This window comes from Cricetulus griseus, chromosome 2 (assembly GCF_003668045.3).
Source record: "Cricetulus griseus strain 17A/GY chromosome 2, alternate assembly CriGri-PICRH-1.0, whole genome shotgun sequence".
NCBI classification, from domain to species: domain Eukaryota; kingdom Metazoa; phylum Chordata; class Mammalia; order Rodentia; family Cricetidae; genus Cricetulus; species Cricetulus griseus.
Window position 1 is genome coordinate 395,283,336 of NC_048595.1, and position 21,273 is coordinate 395,304,608.

Here is a 21,273-nt window from a genome sequence, read left to right on the forward strand (position 1 = left end):
GTTTCTTTCTTTCTTTCTTTCTTTCTTTCTTTCTTTCTTTCTCCCTTCCTTTCTTTCTTCCTTCCTTCCTTCCTTCCTTCCTTTCTTTTTTGAGACATGGTCTCACTATATAGCATCTAGAACTTACTATGTTGACCAGGCTAGCCACAAATTCAAAAGATCTGTCTGCCTCTGCCTCTGCCTCACAAGTACTAGAACTAAAGACATCTACCTCCATGCTTACCAGCTTTGCTTTAAAAACAATTATTCATGTATATGCACAATGTTGTGTGTCAGTGCACATGCTATGATGTACACGTGGAGGTCAGAGGACAACTTTGTGGAGCTGTTCCCTTTCTACTTTTAAATGGGTTCTGGCAATTAAACTCAGGTAACTAAGCTTGCCTGGCAAGTGCCTTTACCTGTTAGCTTTACTTTTTACTAGGGCTCTGGGCCAGCTTTTTTTCTTTTCTTTCTTTTGGGGTGTTTAATTTGGGGGAGGTTGTTTTTTTTGTTTTTTGTTTTTTTGTTTGTTTGTTTTTTGAGACAGGGTTTCTCTGTGTAACAACTCTGACTGTCCTGGCACTCACTCTGTAGACAGACTGGCCTCAAACTCACAGAAATCCTCCTTCCTCTGCTGTGCTGGGATTACAGGTATGTGCCACCCCCACCCCCACCCCAGCTCTGAGTCAGCTTTTAAGCGTGTGCCTCAGTTTTAAATTCTCATAAAACTGGAAAATGTTGCTGGCAGGTAGTGGCAGCGGTGGTGTACTACTTTAATCATAGTACTTGGAAGCAGAGGCAGGGGGATCTGCAGAGTGAGTTCCAGGACAGCCAGGGCTACACAGAGAACCCCATTCTGTCCTGAAAAACCAAACCAAACCAACCAACCAACCAACAAAACTAGAAGTGGAAAAGATGCTGGGGAGATGACTGAGCTGGTTAAACACTGGCCTTGAAAACTTGAGGAACTGAGTTTAGATCCCCAGAATCCACATAAAAAACACACATGGTGGCATGTGCTTTTAACCCCATGGATCCTTGGAGACTGCTGGTCAGCCAACTTTACCTATGTGATAAAATCCCAAGCCAGTGAGAAACAATATCTCAAACCCCCCAAAAAGTGGAAGATCAAACCAAAACTGTGTGTCAAATAAGGTGATAGGTGAGGACTGTCACCCAGGGGTGTTCTCTAGCTACCATATGCCTACACACAGACATACACAAAGTTGATTGTTGTTGTTGTTGTTGTTGTTTTGGTTTTTCCAGACAGGGTTTCTCTGTGTAACAGTCCTGGCTGCTCTGGAACTCACTCTGTGGACCAGGCTGGCCTTGAAGTCTGAGATCCGCCTGCCTCTGCCTCCCGAGTGCTGGAATTAAAGACTTGTGTCACCATGCACAGGTTACAAAGATTTCTTTTAAAAGTCTGACCCTGGGTGCATTACCATGTGCCTATAATCCCAGTACTTAGGAGGTGGAAGCAGAAGGATTGCTGCAAATCTGAGGCCAGCCTGATCTACATATGGTACAAAATGCGGTTTCAAAAAAAAAAAAAAATCAAATTCTCCCAAAACCAAAACACTTACAGTTCCACACAACCTGTGTAGTTAAAGCATTAAGAATATATACTTTTATGTGTAGTATTATTACTGTTGTTATTAATGAGCTGAAGCAGCTTTATGAGGTAGGAAGGTTGTCGAAATAGTGTCTATCAAATATAGAAATCAAACACTGTAATACCATGATGAAAATCTTGTCATTTAATTAGGTTTGTCACAAAATGCATTAATCTTGGCTACCTACCCATTGCCCTCCTCCACAGCCATCTGCCTTCATATGCAAACAGTGCAGGAACCCAGACATGCACCTCCCCACAAGATTCATGGGAAGGAATAACATTAAATGGACTCAGTCTCCTCCACACAAATGAAGCAGGATGAATAAAAATATTTTTAAGAAGTCTTTGTAGAGCTATTATCTTGGTAGAATAAGGGCAGAGACAGAGGTGGGGCACGGTGAGATGTAGGGGTTTCTTAGAGATCAGAGTTTGCCTGAGGAGCACAAAGCCCATGGTCCACCCAGAAGGGAGATATGTCTAAGGACATAGGTGCTAGGATTGGCTGGCTAGGCTAAAAATTTTCTCAAATGTATACATAATGGTAAGGGAAGCTAAAAGTCCTTTCTCCCCCCCACCTCCGGTCTCCTCTAGTTCCAGACAGTGGGTATGGAGCTCCTGAGGGAACACACTCGGTTCTTCCAGGATTTCATCTGATTCCCAGAGCTCTCAGGAGGCAGTGAGGGGGCCATCTTCCCTGGCGCTGCCTGTCCCTCCCCACGCTCAGGGCTTCTTCTCTCCACCTGTGAGCACCAGAGCCTGCAGGATATCGGACAGCGATACGATGCCCTTGACCACGTCGTTCTCATCCACCACCACCAGACGGTGAACCTGGCACAGAGCAACGAAAAGTAATGTGAGTGCCAACTTCAGTTAGGATGAGTGCCTTAGCCCCTGCCCTCTTTGAAAACACCACTCTCAAGGCCACTCCCCACTAGCTGCTTGAGAGGGGCTGACTTCCTACCTCTGCTTCCACCAGTCTATTAATGATAGTCTCCAGAGTCTCCTGTAGATAGCACTTGAGAACACCCTCAAAGTAGTGAGACCGGTGTTGTAGAGCTTTTGTCACAGATATATCCAGGTTGTTATAGGTCTTTTCTGCTGCCAAATTCTGGAGGTGGGGAGATGGGCTTGAAAGGGGACCAGTTCCTAAGCCCTGGACCAACCCAACCTCACTAGAGGAACTGAGGGCACTCCTTAGCTCTGCCCACAAGCCACAACCAGTCCATTCAGCTACTGTCCAGATAGGGTTCAAATTGTAGAAGCATCTGACACCAAAGAGCCAGCCCCCTTTTGTTCCCTCTCCACATTCAACACCCCCCCTTCTCCTCCCTCCCAGCCCCTCCACTGTCACTCACAATCACATCAAACTTGGAGTAGATGTCCACAACACGCCCTAGGGAGACAGAGGCAGCTCAGAAAAAAAACAAACAAACAAACAAAAAAAAACAAAAATCTGGTAGCCAAAGCTCTTACTACCCATAGGTTCACCCTTTAGGCTGAGCTGAGGGGAAAGCAGGTTTTCCCAGAGCCACTTGACCCCCTAGAAACCTCCCTCTTCTTTCCCAATATCTCACCTTTCTCATCCACCACAGGCAGGGCAGAGACTCGGTGCTGTACAAAGATGCCTAGAGCCACATAGACAGGTGTGGTAGTACGGACCATAGCAATGTTGGCATAGGTGCCAATCTGTAGCTCTTCCAGAGACTTAGACATGAATTCTGGCTTGGGGAACTCAGTGATCTGAGGGAAGAAGTGGCTTTCAGAAGTACTGGCTTTCAGGGAGCTCTGTGGTAGAGCATGATGTGCTGGGTTCAATCCTCAGTACCCAAAACTCTGACTTGCCTTGACTTTTAAGGCCCCCCAAACTGTTGGATACATGCCTCCAATCCAGCAGATAAGAGACTAAGGAACTGGGCTAAAGTCCACTTACAAACAGCTTGAGGAACTTGAGGATGCGCTTGTGAGTAAGGATGTACAAGGTGTTGCCTGACTCTGGGTCAATGACTGGAAGCCTGTGGATCTTATTTTGAATTAATGAAGAGACAGCATCGAACAAGCTGTGAAAAGGTAGAAGGTCATACTCAGCCTCCACAGTGCTACAGACAAACTGTACAGCTCCTTAGAGTGTGCTTATGGACAGGGAACATCCATGGTCAGGGGAAGGGGCAGTGCTCAGACTTAAAGTAGTGTGATGTGGCTGGGGGTGGTGATGTACTTGGAACGCCAGTATGAGGATGGGCAGAAGAATCCTAAATTCAGGCCAGCCTGAGCTCTGTAGTAAGTCAAGGCCAGTCTTGGCTATGTATGAGACATTTTTCTCCAAAACAAAAAAAGCATAGCTGTATGCACTGGAAGAAGTTTTCCTTCTTTCATGTCCCTCCCATGGGCCTTCGGGTGTTTAGACATAAACACATAGCCAGAACTTAACTTACCTGGCATTTGGAGAAATGCAGACAAGGGGCTTAAAGGAGTCCTGTAGGTATACCTCTGAAGGGAAAGGGGGTAGTTCACAAAACACTGCCACATAAAAGTGTTTCCCAGGAAACCCTCCTTATCCCTTCATCTTTCACAACCTCCAATTCTTTATGTACCTCTCCAAGTTTCTATCTTGTGTTCTTCCAGTTCATAGATCTGCACCTAGAAGCAGAAGCAGCAGATCTGAGACTTGCTCTCCCCTCTTCATTAACTCTTTTCTTGGAGGGAAAAAAACAAGGCAGGAGGGGCCCATAGGCAACAACCAAAGATAGGGATGTGGTTTGCTTTGGAAGCTCAGGTTCCTTACCAAGGCCGACTTATAGTATCGGTGCAGGATGTTGATAAAGTCAGTGATGGTCAGCATGCCTAGAAGGCAAGACAAGAGCCCTCAGCACTGTTCAAGGCTTCTCCCTCTGACTGGAAAAGATGCCGACGGGCGTCTTCCAGAAACTTCTGCTTACCCACAAAACTCTGCTTCTTACTATCCCACAGAGGGGCAGCCCGAACACCGTTAGTCACCAGGGCAAAGAAGGCTTTCTTTACCTATAGTCAAAAGAGTGAGAGCATGAGGTGGTGAGAAAGAAGGGGTTGGCATGTGGAAGTACTAAGTATGATGATGGGCACTGAACCAGTGGCTCCTCAGAATGCAGAGGAGGAAAGGGGCTCCACCCACCTGCAGGGAAGTATCAAACACAACCAACTTGGAACTTGTGGGGATCAGGTCGTAGCAGCGATGAGACTTCATAAAGGATGTATACACACCATTGTTTGATTCCGGAGTCTCTGCACAGGGGGAAGAGTTGGGAAGTTGGTGTCTTTCTTTTATGCAAGAACTCACAATCAGAAGAGACAGAAACCAAAAAAGAGTTCTAGTTTCTCAGCTTTGAAGAGATTTTTGTTTTGCTTTTATTGTTTCTCATCTTTTCATTAGAGCTTTTCTTCCTAGTTAACATATTTTCCTTTGTCTTTTCTTAACGAAGATGAGATACCAAACAAGCTTCTTTATATTTGTTGAAGATCTGCAGGTGAGAAATTCATGGTTCAGGAAAGGCCATTTCTAACAACACTAAGTGTTCAATGAGCTTGCCCAGAACACTCAGAATCACAGTGTGAGTCAGAAATCCCAAAGGGAGAGCCTGGCTACATTTACCTCCATTCTCCTGATTTACAAATTTCCTTTTTTGCTTTTAAAATTAACTATAAGGTTTTGTTTGTTTTTTTTAAAATAATCTGTGTGTACTGTGTATGGGTGTTTCACTTGTATATCTGTATACCAAATGTGTGCCTGCTGCTTGTTGAGGCCAAGAGGGTGATTGATTGTTGGAACCCCTGGAAGTTACTGACAGTTGTAAGCTGCCATGTGGGTGCTGGGAATTAGACTTGAGTCCTCTAGAAGAAAAGCCAGTGTTCTTCTGCTGAGCCAACTCTCCAGTCCCTTCATTTTCTTGAGACAGAGTCTTGCTATGTAGCCCAGGCTTGCCTCAAGCTTGTAATAAACTTACTGCCTTAGTTCTCTAAGTGCTGAATTTGGGGCATGCAACACCATGCCTGGCAGCCTGTGTTTTTGCTTTTTGGGGTTTTGTTGTTGTTTTTGTTTTTCTAGACAGGGTTTTTTTTTTTTTTTTTTTTTTTTTTTTTTTTTTTTGTGTGTGTGTGTGTGTGTGTGTGTGTGTGTGTGTGTGTGTGTGTGTGTGTGTGGCCCTGGCTGGCCTGGAACTAGCTCTATAGAAGAAGCCGGCCTCAAACTCACAGAAATCTGTCTGCCTCTGCCTCCTGAGTGCTGGGACTAAAGGCATGAGCCACCACCGCCTGGCCCCCAGTCTGTGTTTTTTAACTGCTTGCTCTAAACTGGAAAGGCAACCCTCCAAAATAATACTTAGGATGTTCTATGTACTATAGCGTATACTAAAAAATACTGCATCATTTAATCTCCTACCCCTTTATCCCAGTTGTTCAAGACAGGGTTTCTGTGCAGCCCTGGCTGTCCTGGAACTCACTATGCAGACCAAGCTGGCCTCAAATTCACAGAAATTCTCCTGCCTCTGCCTCCTGAGTGCTAGGATTAAAGTAGTGTGCCACCACCACCACTCCACCTCTCTGAATCCTCACTGGTCTATTAAATAAGTATTATCCTTGTGTTTTAGGTGAGAAAACAGATGCAGACCAGTTCAATGGACTGTTCCAGGTTGTACTGCTTAGTGAGTGGCAAGAACTATTTTGAGCCATGACTAATTCTGTCCTGTACTCCCAGCACCCCAGCTGGTTTGTAAAACATGATTTGTAGTTGGGTGATGATGGAACACGCCTTTAATCCCAGCACTCAGGAGGCAGAGGCAGGTGATTCTTTGAGTTGGAGATCAGCCTGGTCTACAGGGTAAGTTCCAGGACAACAAGAGCTAAACAGAGAAATGCTGTCTCTGGGGAAAAAAGATTTCTAATAATTTTTTTTAATTCTTAGTGCTAGGGAGAAAACTTTGGTAATATTAGGTAAGCATTGCATCACTAAACTATATTCCCAGCCCTCAATATTTTGGGATAGGCTTTTGATCGGGCTAGTTCTGAACTCAATCCCCATTTTGGTCTCTCTAATTCTAATTATAGGCAAATACTACCACACCTGGATCCTATGGGCTTTGCTTTTTTTTTTTTTTTTTGAGGTAGGGTCTCAAGTAACCCAGCAAGAATGACCCTGGGCTGGTCTTCCTGCCTCTGGCTCCCACAAGTACTAATATACACAAATACTTCTTGAGGGGCCTTGACAGTGCCTTTTTTAAAAAAAAAACAAAACCATTTTATGTTTTTATTTATGTATATGAGTGTTTTGCCTGCATACATATCTCAATACCACAAGCATGCCTGGTGCCCTTGGAGGCCAGAAGAGGGCATCAGATCCCCGAGACTGGAGTTATAGACAGCTGTGAACTACCATATGATTGCTGGGAATTGAACCCAGGTCCTCTGAAAGAGCAACTAGTGCTTTTTTTTTTTTTTTTTTTTTTTTTAAGATTTTATTTATTTATTACGTATACAGTCTTCTGCCTGCATGCCAGCAGAGGGCACCAGATCTCATTGAAGGTGGTTGTGAGGCACCATGTGGTTACTGGGAGTTGAACCCAGGACCTCTGGAAGAACAGTCAGTGCTCTTAACCGCTGAGCCATCTCTCCAGTCCCCACCTCAACCCCCTTTTTTTTTTAAAGTCAGGTCTCACTATATAGACAAGCTAGTTCCACACTCTCTTGCTTCAGCCTCTGAGTACAGGAATCACAGGTGTGCACCACCACACCCAGACTGTTTTATTCCTGGTCATTGGAGGATATGCTTACATCGCTGCTTTCTGACTTCATTTCACTTTCAATCACCATCTTCCTAACAAAGACAAGAATTTTGAGTTCACTTTCCAAACCAACATCCACAAGTACCTCCCATTTTGTAACCCCCCCCCCATCCTTCAGGAAGTTAAATCCTAATGCTGGTTATATCGGTATTTAAATCATTTTGAGTAAATATTCATATCAGAGCTAAGTTAAATAAGAACCTTTTTCTTGGAGCTAGAGAGATGGCTCAGTGAGTAAGGTTCTGCTTCCCAGTACCCACATTGGATGGCTCTCAAGCACCTGTAAGTCCAGTTCCGGGGACATCAGTCACCTCTGGCCTCTGGGGGCACCTGCACTCAGATGTGCACCCACACAAGTACACATAGTTGAAAACAATAAACATAAATTAAAAAAGAAACATCCCTAGAGTTAACAACGGTCTTATTTTTTTGTTTGTTTACATTTTCTACATATAGTACTTACAACTGATTCAATCCCTAAGTCTACTGACTACTTGACTCTCGGGAAATTCAGAAGCCTTAGTCTACCAGCTTGGAGTATCAAAGGATGTCTCTTTGAGGTCTTCTGCCCTGCCACCTTGGTTTTTCCTTCACCACTGTCCAGGAGGCCCTTTTCATACCTTGCTCTGTTGGACTCTTGTACCCGTTTACATGCTTTACCATTGTACCCTGTTTTTTCATACAGCATCTCCTCCAGTAACTTTCTGAGAAAGGTACATGTATGAAAGTAAATTTGAGACCTAGTAGCCTGTGGATATTGCTCTTCCACGATCATCCTTCTGATTTATAATTTGGCTGGCTTAAGTGCTAGGTTGGAATTAATTTCCTACAGAATGTTGAAGGCATTGTGTGTCATCGCCTGTTGAACACTAACCCTGCTTTCCTATCGTTTCCGACTCTTTCATGAGTTGTTTTTCCTCTCTGAAAACTCACAGGCTCTTCTCTTTGAAATCTGCTTATATCTCTGAGTGGATTGGGTTCATCCGCTCTACTGCTGAATTTTCAGTGGGTTTTCTTTCAATAAGAAAAGTAGTGTTTTTCAGTTCTGGTAATGTCTAGTGTTTGTTTATCTTGACTATGTCCTCTGTCGTGTCATTTTTTTCTTTCTGTAACTTGTATAATTTAGCCACTAAGCTTTCTACACTGATCCTTTCAAGTCTGTTGGAATTCCCATTTTCTTTTTCAGACAGGGTCTCTCCCTGGCTGTCCTGGAACTTACTATGTATACCAGATTGACCTCAAACTCACAGAGATCTACCTGCCTCAGCCTCCCAAGTTCTGTGCACCACCACCACCACCTTGAATATATTACATTATTATCAAAGTTTTGTTCCTTGTACATTGACTTTCCCTCCAGTTGATATTGTCTGTTTGTTGTTTCCTTGTGGGACAGGAAACAGTTTGATCACCTTTTTAATACTTTCTTTAGATGTCTGTTAATCTTGGTTTAAAACAGGATTCTGCCGGGCGTTGGTGGCGCACGCCTTTAATCCCAGCACTGGGGAGGCAGAGGCAGGCGGATCTCTGTGAGTTCGAGGCCAGCCTGGTCTCCAGAGTGAGTGCCAGGATAGGCACCAAAGCTACACAGAGAAACCCTGTCTCGAAAAACCAAAAAATAAAATAAAATAAAACAGGATTCAGGGGCTGGGGCCAAGCTCAGTGATAAAGGGCTTACTCCATGTGTTAGAGCCTGTGTGAAAGGCTGGTGAGCCTTACTTCGCACAAAGGACACCAGGATGAGCTGATAGCTAGATGATCACAACTATCAAGCCCTAGGTTTAGGGAGACCCTGCCTCAGTAAATAAGTGCAGAAGAGTGACTGACTGACTGAAGAAGACACCCAGTATCAAATTCAACACTCCATGTGCATCTATAGCACACACGTCCCCTCCTGCCCCTGACACACACACACACACACAGAGAGAGAGAGAGAGAGAGAGAGAGAGAGAGAGAGAGGAGAGAGAGAGAGAGAGAGAGAGAAACAGGACTCAAATTCTATTTTTGCACATTTTATCTAAATCATTCTTAACTGGGAACACTGGAATGCCGACTGGAAGCTCCAACTATATAAACGAGACTTGTTGACTGGAAGCCATTTAGAGAACATCCAATGCTGTGTTTGTAAGTTTTCCCCTGTCAAGAAAGTCTATAGATGATTCTTTAACTCATGTCTTTTTTGTAGTATTCTGGAAGCTGAATGGGAGAGGCTCAGCATCCAGCATAGTTTACTTCATGTTCTGCTTTCCAGTATAGTAGGTAAGGCCCTCTCCACACCCCCAGTCTTGGGATGTTTGTTTCTCACACTTTCAAACTTCCTTTACTGCTAACTACAATGTACCATATTCAGATCAGCCAAGTCATTTAATTATCTCCCACACACTTTCCAACTTCCAGAACCCATTTCTATAGTCCCCTCTCCTGCTCTTATTTTTGTGGGTTGGTACTGAAAAAAAAAAAAGCCCCCTAGAGTAGTTGTATGTGCATGTATGTAGGTACAAATGGCAAAGCATGTAAAGACAACCTTGTGGAATTGGTTCTCTCCTCCCACTCTTTTTTGGGTTTTGGGTATCAAACTCAGGTTGGCAAGCATCTTTATTTTCTGAGCCATCTCAACAGCCCAGGATTTTTATTTTTATTTTATGTTTATGGGTATTTTGCCTGAATCTGTATCTGCCTGTTATATTTATGCAGACCCTGTGGTGGCCAGAAGAGGGCATCAGATCCCCTGGAACTGGAATTACAGACAAGACAGTGTGAGCTGCCACAGGGTGGTAGGAATGGAACCAGGTCCTCCAGAAGAGCAACCAGAGCTCTTACTGGCTGAGCTATCTCTGAACCTGGTTTGTTTTATTTTTCAAAAAGGACTGAAGGTGGATGTAGAGACTCAATCTACCATGTTAACTGGAAGACTTCCATTGCTTTTCAAACATGAAAACCCAACTCACACATACCAAGACACAGCTTTAGATACCAGATGAAGATCCACTACACAGAGTTAAATGCTATCATTTTAAGTCAGAAGCCCACACACATAATGAATTTGGATTTCCCAGTTTTAAAAATAATTTAAATCACTTTCCAAATTTAAAAACTCTACAAATTTACATAAAAGTCTCAATTCTCAGTTTCTTTACAAAAATGAGATCTGGCAAAAATAGGCCTTAATTGAGCAGAAATAGATAGTTGCTGTCTCCTTTTAAGTGGGACACAAGATTTATAAGTTGTTACTTGTCATATTCAGTCCACCTCATCTGCTTGGTCCACAACTGAGTTTCTGCTGCCTGCCTTGGAGCTACATAGATGTACTCAGAAGCATAGAGTAGGCACTGATGTCATGTGCAGTATTCAATTCTGAAGTCATCTAGACAATGTAACACACAGTAACACTGATTTGTTTGTTTTGTTTTTGTTTTTTTGTTTTGGGTCACTTTTTTATACTTTTTTTTATGTGTTTTGCCTGCATGTACGCCTATGCAGCAGGTATGTGCTAGTGCCTGTGGAGATCAGAAGAGGGTGTTGGAGCCTCTAGAACTGGGATTATAGATGGTTGTGAGCCACCATGTGGGTGCTGAGAACTGAGCTCAGGTGTTTGTAACAAGAAGTTCTCTTAACCACTGAGCCATTTTCTCCAGCTCCTACAATTTATTTAGATGTTTGTGAATCTTTGGTTTAAAACAGAATTCAATGGGAAAGCTCTTGCTTTGAAAGTATGAGGACTGGAGTTTGAATTTCCGGAACTCAGGTAAATGTTGAGCAGGCATGGCCAGCGCTCAGGAGTCAAATATGGATCCCCAGAGCAAACTGTCTGTCCAGACTAGTAAATACCAGTGAGACTTTGCTCAATAAATGAAGTGGGAGAAGTGACTGATCAAGGAATACACTCAACATCAGGTTTAAATTTCCACAGCACATGCATTTACACATACACTCACAGGAAACACAGGATTTAAGTAACACACTCAGATACACAGAGACAAAATTTTCAAAAACATAGTCATCCAGGCAGTGCATGCCTTTAATCCCAATACTCAGGAGTTAGAGGCAGGTGGATCTCTGAGTTCCAGGACAGCCAGACTACACAAAGAAACCCTGTGTTGTAGTTAGGGTTTCTATTGCTGTGAAGAGACACTATAACCACAACAACTCTCACAAAGGAAAACATTTAATTGGGGCTGGCTTACAGTTCAGACGTTTAGTGCACTGTCACCATGGTGGGAAGCATGGTGGCATGCAGGCAGACATGATACTGGAGAGGTAGCTGAGAGTTTTACATCTAGATTGGAAGGCAGTGGGAAGAGAATAAAACCCCCAAACCCAGCTCAGCCTGGGCTACTGAAGACCTTGGGGTTGAAAACTGTTGACATAGAGAAACATAGAGAACACAATCAAGGGCTGCTCATGTGTGGAGTCTAGAAGAGGGAGATCAGGCGTGGCTGTCTGTCTGTCTGTCTGGCTGGCTCTCTCTCTCTCTCTCTCTCTCTCTCTCTCTCTCTCTCTCTCTCTCTCTCTGTTTTTTGAGACAGAGTCACTCTGTGTAATAGCTTTGGCTGTCATGGAACTGGCTCTGTAGACCAGGATGGCCTCGAACTCACAGAGATCCACCTGCCACTACCTCCCAAGTGTTGGGATTAAAGGCGTATGGACACCACCCGGCATCGGATGTGGTTCTCTATCACCCTCTGCCTATTCCTTGAGGTGGGGTCTTTCCTTAAAGCTGGAGGTCATGTTTTCTCAGCTAAGCTACAGCCAGCAAGCCCTAGTGATCCTTCTGTCTCAAACCCCCTTGAGTTTGGGCTATAGGCTGTGTGGAACACCTGAGTTGCTATAAGGTTATGGGATCTGAATTCCAGTCCTCAGGACTGTACAGGAAGTGCTCGTAAAACACTGAACCATCATCTCTCCAGCCCCACTATATAATCTCTTGAAATTTATTCTCAGTCTTTATTTTAATCTTTTAGGGAAATATGTGTCTAACAATAAAGATAAAATCCTTAGGAAAAGTAAGAGTGCTCCTGGGCAAAACCCTTTCCCAGAGAGGTGGCAAATTGACTCCTTGATTCATTTATGGTACTGGGCTGGAACCTAAGGAAGGCCTCACACATGCTAGGTAAGAGCTCTACCACTCAACGACATCCCCAGAAATCCTGCCCCTTTCTCCGGGAGACTCCAAACTTAGCACTGAAGATAAGGTCAGGCCACAGCTTTCACATCAAGTTCTCTTCAGTTGATTTCACTGTAAACGTACCTTGAAAATGCTCATTCTCTGGAGCTGGGGAGCTCTCTGAAGCAACCTGGAAGACAAGAAAAACACAGTCACTTTAACTGAGACTCTATCCTCTCTTAGCCTCACATTAGAGAAAAGACTACTTGGATGGCTAAAGTGGGAAGAGCATCATGAGTTTGAAGCCAGGCCAGCCTGGGCTATATAAGTAAAACTTCATCTCAAAAAGACAAAAACATGCTGGTATGGCAGGGGTACAGATCAGTGGTAATAATGTGTGAGACCCTAGGTTCAATTCTCAGTATTGTTTTACTTTTTAAAGTACTTATAGGGGGCTGGAGTGAAGGCTCAGAAGTTAAGAGCACTGGCTGCTCTTCCAAAGATCCTGAGTTCAATTCCCCGGCACCACATGGTGGCTTACAACATCTATGAGATCTCGTGCTCTCTTCTGGTCTGTGGGTACACATGCAGGCAGAACTACTATATACATAATTAATAAATAAATCTTTAAAAAAAGAGCTTGTGAACTAATGATTTCCTTTAAAAAAGCACTGCAAGGCTCTTCATTTCAGTATGGTGGCACTCACCACTTGGGAGGCTGAAGTAAGGAGAACTGGAGCTTGACACAAGCTTTGGCTACACAACAGATTTGAGGTTAGCCTGGCTACATGAGACTCTGTCTCAACATCCTCTCAAAAGAAGACAGAAAGAAATATTATATCATCTAGTTCTCCTAACAACCTTGAGGTAAACACTGTTATTAACAGTAGAAAATGGAGAGTCAAAAGTCCGAAAGGAACCACCTGCCCAAGCTCACGTGGCTGCTAAAAGGTGAGGTAGAAACTCCAAAGCTCATGTCTTTTGATTGTTTATGTTTTTTTCAAGACAAGGTTTCGCTGGGTGTTGGTGGCACACACCTTTAATCCCAGCTGGGTGTTGGTGGCACACACCTTTAATCCCAGCACTCGGGAGGCAGAGGCGGGCGGATCTCTGTGAGTTCCAGGCCAGCCTGGTCTCCAGAGCGAGTGCCAGGATAGGCTCCAAAGCTACACAGAGAAACCCTGTCTCGAAAAAACAAAACAAAACAAAAAAACCCAAAACAACATCAAGACAGGGTTTCTCTGTGACTTTGGAGCCTATCCTGGCACTCGCTCTGGAGACCAGGCTGGCCTCGAACTCACAGAGATCCACCTGATTCTGCCTCCTGAGTGCTCCGATTAAAGGATTGGGCCATCATGCATGGCAAAGCTCACATTCTTACAGAACACATTTTCTAATTGAATATTAGGTCTTTTGTTGGTTGGTTGGTTATTTAAGGTAATGTTTCAATATGCAGACTGACTAGGCTGAGATAAAACTTAAAAACCCCTGTCTTAGTCTTCCTAGTGCCAGGAGCACAGGTGCATATTACAAGGCAAAACAAAACATTAAGTCTAAAAACAGCCATGGTAGAACAAGCATATCAGCACTCAAGAGGCAGAGATGGGGATCATAGCATATGTGAGACCAGCCTGGTCTACATAATGGATTAGTGAATTCCAGGCTAGCCAGGGCTACACAGTAAGAATCTGTTCCAAAAATCCCAAAACAAAGTAAGAGTTAAGACTAAAAATCATGGGGTGAGTGAGCTTGGTGGCACACGTCTTTAATCCCAGCTCTAGCTCCCCCCCCCCAAGAGAAAAGTGGATCTCTGAGTTCAAGGCCAGCCTATCTATATAGAGTGAGTTCCAGGACAATCAGGGCTACATAGAAATGCTGTCTCAAAAAACAAGAGAAAGATCTTACACAGAAGGAATTCACACAGCTCTTTCGAGTAGATAGATCATCTGGAAATTGTATTACTATCTAAGAACTTAGGAGAGATGATGAAAACTTTTCTCTATTGTCATCCATATTTATGGCTCCATCTCCATCTTCTCTGGGTGATATCCCCTACACAAAAAAATTATTTTCATGGGCTGGAGAGATGGCTCAGTGGTTAAGAATACTAGCCGGTCTTCCAGAGGACCTAAATTTAATTTCCAGCAACCACATGATGGCTCACAACCATCTGTAATGAGATCTGGTGCCCTCTTCTGGCCTGCGGGGGTACATGTAGGCAGAACACTGTATACATAATAAATACATCTTTAAAAAAAACAACTTTCACTTTCATAGATTATATGGTGATATGAAACAAAAGGCTTGTTTGAACCTAACAATGGCTGGCAAACAGGGTGCGCAAGACAACCCCGAATCTCCCTCTAGTACACTGAGGTGAGCAAATAATTCTCTTCTCTCTGTCTCTCTCGGTTTGATAAAACCTGCAGCCTGGTCTGGCTTTTTTTTTGGGGGGGGGGTAAGACTTATTGCCAAACAATAGCCTCACTGCTTAAACCAGTGGAGGCTCTTCCACAGTAAAGGCGTACACGCCGGTCTCACAATCTACAAAGGGCAGAGAAGTAGCTATTTCTGAAAGTGACGGCATCCAACTCACAACACACATCTTACTGCACTACAGTTTTTAGTGCACTATCTACAGAAACAGATTATAAATTCCCAGAAGCCTTCAACTACCTTATATTTTGTATACAAGGGACACGAAAACAGATGGACAGAAACCTAAGATCAAGAGATAAAGAAGCTACGCAGCTAGAGATACAGATAATCAACAAAAGAATCAGAGATGTTCTCATTTCTTTTCTGCTGCTGTGGTAAAACACCTTGCTAAAAAGCAATTTGCAGTTTAGGGGAGGCGGGGCTTATTTTAGCTGACAATTCCAGGTTAGAGCTCATCGCTGTGGGGAGGTCACGGTGGCAGGAACTTCAGACAGCAGACTGCATCATATATCTACAGTCAAGAGCAGAGAGAAATGCTCTCATTTGCTTGCTTGCTGTGCTGTGTTGTTCTATGTGTCCACTCTTACAGAGTTATTCTACCTAGAGAATGGTGTTACTCACAGTGGCTAGGTCTTCCCACAGACAGAGATTAACTGAGACTATCCTCCACAGACATGCCTACATGGTAACCCAGGGTGACAGATGACCCCTCACTGAGACTTTCTTCCAGGTGATTCGAGGCTGTATCAAGTTGACAAAGCCAGCCATCACAGACACAATTAAACATGATTTTATCCTGCCTGTTTCTCTACAAGTGGGCAAATTATATCCACTCACTCCTCTCTTCCTTTAGTAAGACAGGGGACTGAGGACCCCCTCAGTCCCCTGCAGTGGTGCACAACTGTATTCCCAATGCTCAGGAGGAAGAGTTAGAAGGATTGGGAGTTCAAGATCAGTTTAGCTACAAAGGTAAAGTTAGACGGATTAGGAGTTCAAGACCAACCTTAGCTACAGAGTGAATTCAAGGTTAGCCTGTGCTACATTAGACTACGACTCAAAACAGTAACAACAAAACACCCAAAACATTTTAGGGAACCAAGAATACATCACTCATTTATGCACAAGCTTAAAGTATTACTATAGAGAGAGGCTAGACCTAACACTAAGACAGAATTGATCTCCAAACTCATCTGCATTCCCAGTTGTGTTCAAATTCCGTGGTACAGAGACTATTCATAACACTTACTTTACAACAGAGTATCTGTCCTTCAATCCAGTTCTTAGCCTGTGACTCATATTCTGTCTGTGTGTGTGCAATTCTGCTATCTTCCTAGTGTCTGGGACTGTAACTCTTTCATTTTCCTTAACATGTAAGGGCTTGGGATGCTAAACTAGTGTTTAAACTGCCTCAAACCTCTCTGTGCTCACTTTCACAACCCTTCCTTAGGCTTCCACTTCTTCTGCACTCCCTCTAAGTTTTCATAAACTGTCACTGGATGGTGCTAGAGTATGGAACTCACAGTCATGGGCAGGCGCTTGGCCGCACCTCCAGCTGCACAGCACTCTCAATACTAGTCTCCTCCACCCACATCCATTGCCTGCTCAATTACCTTTTGTGCTTGGACCAAGTTCTCTAACCAAAGCAGCTCATCTGGAGAGATTTTCATCTTTAGCCACATAAAGATACTTCCCAAGGCTTGCAAGATGGTTCGGGAATAAAAGAATTTACCAGACAAGCCAGATAACCTGATTTTGATCCCCACACCTGCCATCATGGTGGAAGAAGAAAACCAACTTCAGAAAGTTGTCCTCTGCCTCCACATTCATTCCGTGCTACCTGTGCGTCCCCATCTTTCTTTTCTCTCTTACACACACACACACACACACACACACTTCATAATTTAAAAACCTACTTTCTAAATGGCTGAGTCTATGCACAGAAAGCGGTTTAGAATATTCTCAGGTGTTGGAGAGATGGCTCAGAGGTTAAGAGCACACTGGCTGCTCCTCCAGAGGTCCTGAGTTCAATTCCCAGCAACAACATGGTGGCTCACAACCATCCAAAATGAGATCTGGTGCCCTCTTCTAGTGTATATGCACACATGCAGGCAGAAACTATACATAATAAATAAATCTTTAAAAAAAAAAAAGAATATTCTCAGAAGCACATTCACTACCTTGCTCATAAATCTCCCGAGACTCCTTATTACAAAAGTCAGAGCTGAGGGCTGGAGAGATGGCTCAGAGGTTAAGAGCACTGACTGCTCTTCCAGAGGTCCTGAGTTCAATTCCCAGCAACCACATGATGGCTCACAACCATCTGTTATGAGACCTGGTACCCTCTTCTGGTGTGCAGATATACATGGAAGCAGAATGTTGTACACATAATAAATAAATAAAATCTTAAAAAAAAAAAGTCAGAGCTGAGCGTGATGCTACACTGAGGCAGAAGATTTGGGCTATCTACTGGGACCCTGTCTCAAAAAAAAAAAAAAAAGTGTGTGTATGTGTGTGTAATTTAGCACAGCATTCAATACTTCCAACTTAGTCTTGGCTGACTTTTCCTACACCATGACCAAAATCCAAAGTCTCAACATCAAGCATGGGCCTAGATACTCTTTTGACATTCTGTAACGTGCTCCTAGGCCCAATGTAAGTTTCCTTCCTTTATGCTCTCAGCTTTTTGTATTTTGTTTTGTTTTTCAAGACAGAGATTCTCTTATCCCTAGTATATGAATGGACTTTGGGAGCCCATTCCACACAGAGGCATACTCTCTCAGCAGGGGGCAGGGGAGGAGGGGAGGGAGAGGGAACTGGGATTGATATGTAAAACCATCTTGTTTCTAAGTTAAAAATAAAATAATAATAATAAAAAAAAAACAGAATTTCTCTGTGTGTAGCCCTGGCTGTCCTGGAACTCCCTCTGTAGACCAGGCTGGCTTCAAACTCACAGAGTTCCCCCTGCCTCTGCCTCCTGAGTGCTGGGATTACAGGTGTGGCTACCACTGCTGGCAACTTTTTGTATCTTGATGAAGTACTTACTATGGCTGGTCCACCTTATCATCTCTCCTGCCTGTCTCCCTCTCTCTGCAATCTGGTATACATAAAGCATAGGACTAAATTTGGAAATATAAAGTTTTTAAACTGTAGTTCATAGTTTTAAACATTACAGTACTGGGGGCTGAAGAGATGGCTCAGAGGTTAAGAGCACTGGCTGCTCTTCCAGAGGTCCTGAGCTCAATTCCCAGCAACCACATGGTGGCTCACAACCATCTGTAATGGTCTGCAGGGATACATGCAGACAGAATACTGTATACATAATAAATAAATAAATAAATATTTAAAAAAAACATTACAGTATAACAATACATTTACAAGTAAAAAATAACATCACCGTTTTAAATTTAATGTAATTAGACTACTTTTGCTTAAAATGCTCTCCTTGCATGGATAACCAATTGCATACCACTTTCCCTTTGTATCGGTTTTCTTCTTTGTAAGTTAAGGTACACTACTCATCTGCAGACAAAGGTGTCGTGCAAAAGTTACTGTGGGCAAGTATCTGACTCAAAGAGGAGAAGGAAAAAAAAAAAAAAAAAAGTGAACCTGCAGGTGCTACATGGTGTGGGCTGGCAAAACCCAAGCTGTCTACAGGAGATAGGAGGTTAAAAACCATGGAGCAGGAAATCGACGGGAGGGTTCTCGGGTGATAGGGAAAAGGCTTCAGAGAATGAGGGAGGTCAAACAAGTAGCAGATAACCTGCAGCATCTCTAAGGGGTGACAGGGACCTGTCTCCATTGGTCAACGCTGCTCGCCAAGAATGAGTCGTGTCAAAACGCATGCATAGCGTCACTGATCAGGACACGACTTAAACTTGTCCAAAGAGACACAGTGGCCTCTTGGATTCCTTCCTTCACGGAAACATCAATTCTAGAACTTACTGAAGCAATGTAGCTTCAGGGTTGGCTGCAATGCAGTCTTTCAGACGTCTGTGCCAAGAACTGCAGTAAACAGTTGCACAGACGGGGTCCTGAAGCTCCCTGCAAGCGGGGCTCACATGCAAACTTCTGAAAGAGCTCGAGGCTCTCATAGGCAGGCAGGAGGCCAAGAGGAGCGCGGCGTTGGTACGCTCCAAGCTCACAGCCGGCTCTGCCAGAGTACCTCGGACCCCAGGACGGCGCGGGGGTGGCCCAGTTGGGGCACCCGCAGAAGCCGAGGAGGGAGGTTCCGGGCTCCAGCACCAAGCTTGGCCCGGCCCTCCCCGGCTCCTAGCGGGGGGTCTCCGGCTCCACAGCGCCCCCGGCCGCCCTCCTGCGCCACTCACCGACTCCATTGCAATCGCCCGCCAGTTCCTCGGCTTAGAAAGCGCCCTTGCAGCAGACCCCGCCCCACATCCGGTGCCCACGCCACTTCCGCCTACGTCACGCCATCGCAGCCCCAGGGCGGAAGGCGGGGAACCCACCCTTCCGGCAGTGGCTGAGCCTGGCTTGGATAACCTCCCTCCCCCGGGTCCTCTAGGACCTTAAGGCCTGGCTGCCGGCGAGGGTCATGGGACGGAGGCGCTTGTATTTAAAATGTTCTTTTTTTATTTGTCGTTTAAAAACAAACTTTGAAGAAGCAAAATCCAAAACTTGCCCTTTGCCTCTCGCAACATAAATTATGTACAGTTCAGAATGATCGCTGATACAAAACATGCCAAGGACAGGGGCGCTGGGGGTGGAGGAAGAGAGAGCGCTTTAAAAAAGGGAACCATTTCATCCGTTGTTACGAAGGACCAACCTTGCTGTACAGGATACACACAACACAAAATAAAGTTCTTCACGGGATTCACACTTGTCAGCGATTTATTTTTTAAAAAGGGGGAGGGTCCTGGAGGTGAGGGTAGAAGGTAAAAGGGGGAAACTGAAAATTGAGTATGTGCAAGTGTAAACCAACCCAAAATACAAACACGGGGGTGGGATTCTGATGCAATTATACAGGCGGGGTACTTTAAAAAAAAAAAAAAAACAACCAAAATTCCAACCTTGTAGCGTGGGTCTGAGTTTATATAAAAATTAAAAACTGTATAAGGTTTCTTCACTAAATTCTACAGGACTATCGGATACCTAGCATATGCTCACAAAGTCTGCCCCTTCTCCTTTTCCCAGTCGGGCCCAAGCCCCAACCAGAGCCTGACCCACAGGAGACAATCTCCCCCACCTAGTGCCTAGACCTTTCAGCTCTGTGGCTTTGGGGACAGAAGCCCAGTCTTCCCACTGTCTGATCTAATTACAATGGGTTCTGTGGGAGTGTGGGGGGGAGTTGTTACTCTCTTAAAACATTTGCAGCTTGAAACAGTTGAGGAAGCAGCTTTCAAAAAAAAAAAAAAAAAAAAAAAAAAAAAGGCCAGGAAAAAAAAATCTCCCTACCCCCATCAATCCACAATCCCCCAAATTTAAAGCAAAACAAAAACCTAGAATCACAACAGCAACCGTGCTACCCCCTCCAGCAGGCCTGCCCATTTGCCACCATCAAGCCCGTCTACAATCCAGATATCTGATTCTTGAAAATATTAATTACAAAATGCCCTTTGCCCACAGCCCCCAGGAGAGAACTGCATATAAGCTTTATCTTCACCCCCAAGGCTCCCCACCAGAGAGGGGTCTGAGGCCTCACATACCCTCTACCCTACCACCACCCCCAGGAAGAGGTTCAACTGCAGCACAAGCTTAGGCAGAAAGAGGAAGGGAAAGGAAAATAAGGGAACCCATCACCCTCTGGCTCCCCCTGGGGCCAGCTTACTTTTGTGCGTTATAACATAGTCCAACTATACAACTGGGGTGAGGATCACCCAGCTTCTCTCTATACCCCCACCTTACAGCAGTCACAGCCAGGGGGTGGGAAAGGGGGGTGAGGAAAGGGCGGTAGGTTGGGTAGTGGAGGGGGCCCCCCCACAAGGGGAGCTCCATGTGTCCGCCCCACACCCCCCTACCATTTATAAACTGGTTTTGTAAAAAGAAAATAGATATATTTATATAGAATATATAAAGCACAAAAATTAGTAGTTTTACATTTGCTCTCCCCAGGGGTTGGGGGAGAGGGGAGGGTTCTCACCTCCAGCCGGCTCCCCCATGCCCCACAAGACTATGTACAACCCCATGTATAAATAGATAAATACCCCCCACCCTCCCCGCGCTGACACTAAGCTCCCCACCCCCACATCACCACCCATTCCCACCAGACCAGCAGCAGTTTGGTGACTGAGGGAAAGCGAGAGCTCTGGGCCACACCCTGCCTCATTGGGTATGGGCATGCCACACAGGGATAGCCCTCACCCTACCCCCCA

The 21,273-nt window shown here is 44.5% G+C and overlaps 1 protein-coding gene across 3 annotated transcripts; it reads right to left on the minus strand.

Moving 5' to 3' along the window:
- Positions 1-1,716: 1,716 nt before the first annotated feature.
- Prkag1 (protein kinase AMP-activated non-catalytic subunit gamma 1) lies at positions 1,717-19,376 on the minus strand. Of its 3 annotated transcripts, XM_027396494.2 has the most exons (12): positions 19,273-19,375; positions 12,653-12,698; positions 4,746-4,855; positions 4,534-4,615; positions 4,380-4,438; positions 4,189-4,234; positions 4,030-4,084; positions 3,528-3,654; positions 3,172-3,337; positions 2,953-2,990; positions 2,559-2,705; positions 1,717-2,425 (listed from the first exon to the last, which is right to left on the minus strand). In XM_027396494.2, the coding sequence occupies exons 1-12, from the start codon at positions 19,279-19,281 to the stop codon at positions 2,318-2,320; spliced, it is 993 nt and encodes a 330-aa protein (XP_027252295.1). In that variant the 5' UTR covers positions 19,282-19,375; the 3' UTR covers positions 1,717-2,317. The 3 variants fall into 3 exon arrangements, with proteins under 3 accessions (XP_027252295.1, XP_027252296.1, XP_035296751.1); XM_027396495.2 differs by lacking the exon at positions 2,559-2,705 and having other exon boundaries at positions 19,273-19,376; XM_035440860.1 differs by lacking the exons at positions 12,653-12,698; positions 19,273-19,375 and adding an exon at positions 7,397-7,436.
- Positions 19,377-21,273: the final 1,897 nt, after the last annotated feature.

Coding starts and splice junctions, on each gene's coding strand:
- Prkag1 (XM_027396494.2), bottom strand. Junction 4,856..12,652: donor AGAGAATGAGCATTTTCAAG/GTACGTTTACAG, acceptor CCCCCTGTGCAG/AGACTCCGGAATCAAACAAT. Junction 3,338..3,527: donor TCAAGTTCCTCAAGCTGTTT/GTAAGTGGACTT, acceptor TTCTTCCCTCAG/ATCACTGAGTTCCCCAAGCC.